Raw genomic sequence first — 5,000 nt, 5'->3', positions numbered from 1 at the left:
CTAAGGTCTATATAAAAGAGACTTCAGATACAGTATTAGAGGACCACTAAGGTCTATATAAAAGAGACTTCAGATACAGTATTAGGGGACCACTAAGGTCTATATAAAAGAGACTTCAGATACAGTATTAGGGGACCACTAAGGTCTATATAAAAGAGACTTCAGATACAGTATTAGGGGACCACTAAGGCCTATATAAAAGAGACTTCAGATACAGTATTAGGGGACCACTAAGGTCTATATAAAAGAGACTTCAGATACAGTATTAGGGGACCACTAAGGTCTATATAAAAGAGACTTCAGATACAGTATTAGGGGACCACTAAGGTCTATATAAAAGAGACTTCAGATACAGTATTAGGGGACCACTAAGGTCTATATAAAAGAGACTTCAGATACAGTATTAGGGGACCACTAAGGTCTATATAAAAAGAGACTTCAGATACAGTATTAGGGGACCACTAAGGTCTATATAAAAGAGACTTCAGATACAGTATTAGGGGACCACTAAGGTCTATATAAAAGAGACTTCAGATACAGTATTAGAGGACCACTAAGGTCTATATAAAAGAGACTTCAGATACAGTATTAGGGGACCACTAAGGTCTATATAAAAGAGACTTCAGATACAGTATTAGGGGACCACTAAGGTCTATATAAAAGCATCCAAAGAGCACCATGTCATGAGACCTTTTAAGGGGGGTGGGAGAGGGGGTTAACAGTAAGGGCTCCTGCACGCTGGCTGCGTGAGAAAAATAGAAATAGGACCAACGCCTATTTTTCACGCGACACGCAACAGAACAGGAAAAGATGTTTATATGTCGTTCAGACACAAATGCATATTAATAAATGACATGTTGATGTTTGAAAGTCTCGAGGTTTTGACATAAATGCAGATATAAATGTAAGTAAAAAAATTAAATAATAATTATTGATTTTCAAATATTGCACCTGTCAATACCGAACGAAATATTCTGTAGCCTATTTTACCGTCAATCCTGCCAACATTGTCTTTGCTGTAATCAGATCAGTGTTTTCGGGAGACATACAGTATTTATTTTTATGTTTATGGGAGACATACATGTGTACAGACAAGGCTAGAAGCAGCAGCATCAGCAGCGCTGTGTCAGACATGTTTCTGGTGTGTAAAGACATAGAAAACGCAACAGAAACGCCACGCTCACACAACGCAGCCCAGGAGTACTTCAACGTTGTGCCTCCATAGATTCCCTGAATCTATGGAGGCACGACGTTGAAGTACTCCTCTGCTTGGAAAGGTTCTGAGGTTGATGTTGGACCCTGACCTGAATGAGACCTGGGTACCACAAGTCTCAACTTACATAGCATGAGTTCGTAAGCTGGAAATTCCACGATATTGAACATTTCTGTGCTGGCATTTCTTGTTACTTATCAGCTGACATGTACACTTACTTACTCACACTCTGTCTGACTAACTTATTGACTTACCTGCCGTACTTGTGCCCGCCCCCTCAGACATCTGGGCTCCCAGCTGTGCGAGCTGGAGAAGCTGATCGATAAGATGATGGTGGAGGACTTCAGCATGTACGCCCGCAGCGACCTGAACCGCAGCCTGAAGGACGAGCCGCTGGTCCTCGAGAAGGTCTGAACCAACTCCTCCATCACCCCACAAAGCATTCATTCACTCTGTGTAGTGGTGCACCATATATCGGCCGCCGATATGGTCATTTTTTTAACACATCGGTATCTGTTTGATGTCAAATTTTATATATATATGTATATATGTATGGACACACCTTCTCATTCAATGTGTTTCTTTATTTTCATGACTATTTACATTGTAGATTCTCACTGAAGGCATCAAAACTATGAATGAACACATATGGAATTATGTACTTAACAAAAAAGTGTGAAATAACTGAAAACATGTCTTATATTTTAGATTCTTCAAAGTAGCCACACTTTGCTTTTTTTGATAGCTCTGCAAACCCTTGGTGTTCTCTCAATGAGCTTCATGAGGTAGTCACCTGAAATGGTTTTACCTTCACAGGTGTGCTTTGTCAGGGTTCATTAGTGGAAGTTTTTCCTTTATTAATATAAAAGCAAAGGGTGGCTACTTTGAGGAATCTAAAATATAAGACATGTTTCGAGTTATTTCACACTGATTATAATCCACATATGTTCATAGTTTCGATGCCGTGTACGCACAATCATAAAATAAACATTGAATGAGAAGGTGTCAACTGTGGTGTGTGTGTGTGTGTGTGTGTGTGTGTATATATATATATGCTCATATATATATATATATATATATATATATATATATATATATATGTATATATATATGTATGTGTGGTATATATATGTGTGTATATATATGTATGTGTATATATATGTATGTGTATATATATATATGTGTATATATATATATATGTATATATATATATATGTGTATATATATATATATGTATATATATATATATATGTATATATATATATATGTACCATGTATATATATGTATGTATGATATACTCTCTCTTTCTCTCTCTCTCTCTCTCTCTCTCTCTCTCTCTCTCTCTATATATATATGCTCTCCTCTCTCTCTCTCTCTCTCTCTCTCTCTCTCCTTCCTCTTTCTCTCTTTCTCTCTCTTTCTATATGTCTCTCTCTCTCTCTCTCTCTCTCTTTTCTCTCTCTTTTTTTTTTCTCTCTTTCTCTCTCTCTCTTTCTCTCTCTCTCTCTCTCTCTCTCTCTCTCTCTCTCTCTCTCTCTCTTTCTCTTTATATATATATGTGCTCTCTCTCTCTCTCTCCTTTCTCTGTGTCTCTCTTTTTCTCTCTTTTTCTCTCTCTCTCTCTTTTCTCTCTCTTTTTTTTGTCCTCTCTCCTGTGTATACTCTCTCTCTCTCTCTCTCTGTCTCTGTGTCTCTCTCTCTCTCTCTCTCTCTCTATATCCCCTCTCCTGTGTGTCTCTCTCTGTGTCTGCGTGCTCTGGTGTGTATGTGGTGTGGTGTGTGTGTGTGTCTCTGTGTGTGTGTGTCTCCTGTATGTCTCTCTGTGTGTGTATATGTATGTATATGTATATGTGTATATATATATATATATATGTGTATATGTATATGTGTATATATATATATGTATGGTATATATATGTGTATATATGTGTGTGTATATATATATATATATATATTGTTATATATATATGTGTTGTATATATATATATATATGTGTGTATATATATATAGTATATATGTGTATATATGTTTGTGTATATATGTGTATATATATATGTATATATGTATATATATATATGTATGTATACACACACACACAATAAAGAACTTTTTTTTTTTTTTACTTTTGCGATATATATATATATCGCAAAAGTAAAATAGTTCTTTATTGATTATCATAAGGATTTGTTTTCTATACAGAGGTATCGACATCGGTAAATATCGCTATCGGCCATAACAGCAATATTAATATCGGTTATCGGTATCGGCCACAATTTTCACATCGGTGCATCACTAATTCTGTGACCCCTTCGCACAGTATTTACCCCGATTCCAGATGGGAACGACCCATCTGGAACTTATGCTAAATGTAGTAATAGATTTTAAGGTAAAAGATATCATGTGAAGGGAGTTATTTCATGTAATGTAGAGGGTGTGGTTAATTTAAAAATCAATCCGTGTGGAGAAGGATTTGATGTCAAAAACATCAAAAAAAATACTACACGATGTAGAAAAGAATCTTTAAATATAAGGGTTGCAAAGGTATCTTTGTCAAAGACAGAAAGTTTCTCCTAAAGGAGGGATTTGGGATTTGTAATCCTGAGAAAGTTAACCAATTTGTGCCCACAACTGAATTTGTTTTATTTCCTTTGGTGGGAGGGTTTTCCAGGCTTTCCTCGGCACAAATCTGTACATTTTTTAAGAAAGCGGTTCCAACCGTTTGGTGGAGGAGGAGGGAGGGATTTTTTTCGGTCACATTTGCTTTTTGAGACGCTTTACGGCACAGATTTGTTATTTAACGGATACTGTGCCCATCACAGGTCTACGACCCAAACGCTGCCTCACAGAAGGTGAGACAGACAGAGACAGAGACAGACAGACACAGACAGACAGACACAGACAGACAGACACAGACAGACAGACAGACACAGACACAGACAGACACAGACAGACACAGACAGACAGACAGACAGACAGACAGACAGACGCGCACACACACGCACAGACAGACAGACGCGCACACACACGCACAGACAGACAGACGCGCACACACACGCACAGACAGACAGACGCACACACACACGCACAGACAGACAGACGCACACACAGACGCACACACACACGCACAGACAGACAGACGCACACACAGACAGACAGACAGACAGACGCACACATACACAGACACATATACACACACATATACACACACATATACAGACACATATACACACATATACAGACACACATATACACACACACACATACACACACACATATACAGACACACATATACAGACACACATATACACACACACACATATACACACACATATACAGACACATATACAGACACACATATACACAGACACAGACACACACACGCATATACAGACACACACAGACAGACCGAGACTCACTCACACACACACACACCACTTCTAAATCGCGCCTGCTGGTGAAATCATGCTGGCTTGTCGCGGTGTGGGTCAGTGGGCGATCTTAATCTTAATCTCTGGAGATATGAGTTTGTTTTATTGTGCTCGGAGTGCCAGACGGGTGGAGTTAACTGCTGGTAACGGTTCAAACAACCTTCTGTTCTTTTAGTTTTAAACATGAGATAAACCTCTCTGATCCATCTGGCCTCCGAGCAGGTTAAAGAAACCATGTCAATACAATTTAAATGTGTTTTGCCTTGAATCATTCTGAACAATAATCTTTTAGTTCGGGCTTGGAAGGTATAGTATTTTTAATTAGCTATATATTAAAGGTCCCAGGGCATGAAGATTT

General features: G+C 38.2%; 1 protein-coding gene across 3 annotated transcripts in view; it reads left to right on the top strand.

The window, feature by feature from the left end:
• The window catches only part of vps54 (VPS54 subunit of GARP complex), a 67,486-nt gene that overhangs the window by 21,835 nt on the left and 40,651 nt on the right, over nucleotides 1-5,000 (top strand). For 2 of the 3 annotated variants that reach the window (XM_039803634.1, XM_039803626.1), the window contains exons 8-9: nucleotides 1,495-1,621; nucleotides 4,034-4,063. In XM_039803634.1, the coding sequence (XP_039659568.1) occupies nucleotides 1,495-1,621; nucleotides 4,034-4,063 (157 nt within the window). The remainder of the gene's footprint in view (nucleotides 1-1,494; nucleotides 1,622-4,033; nucleotides 4,064-5,000) is intronic. The other variant, XM_039803641.1, reaches the window with a different exon arrangement.

This window comes from Perca fluviatilis, chromosome 1 (assembly GCF_010015445.1).
Source record: "Perca fluviatilis chromosome 1, GENO_Pfluv_1.0, whole genome shotgun sequence".
Taxonomy (NCBI): domain Eukaryota; kingdom Metazoa; phylum Chordata; class Actinopteri; order Perciformes; family Percidae; genus Perca; species Perca fluviatilis.
The sequence above is the reverse complement of the archived record's forward strand: the minus strand, read 5'-3'. Positions and strand labels throughout refer to the sequence as shown.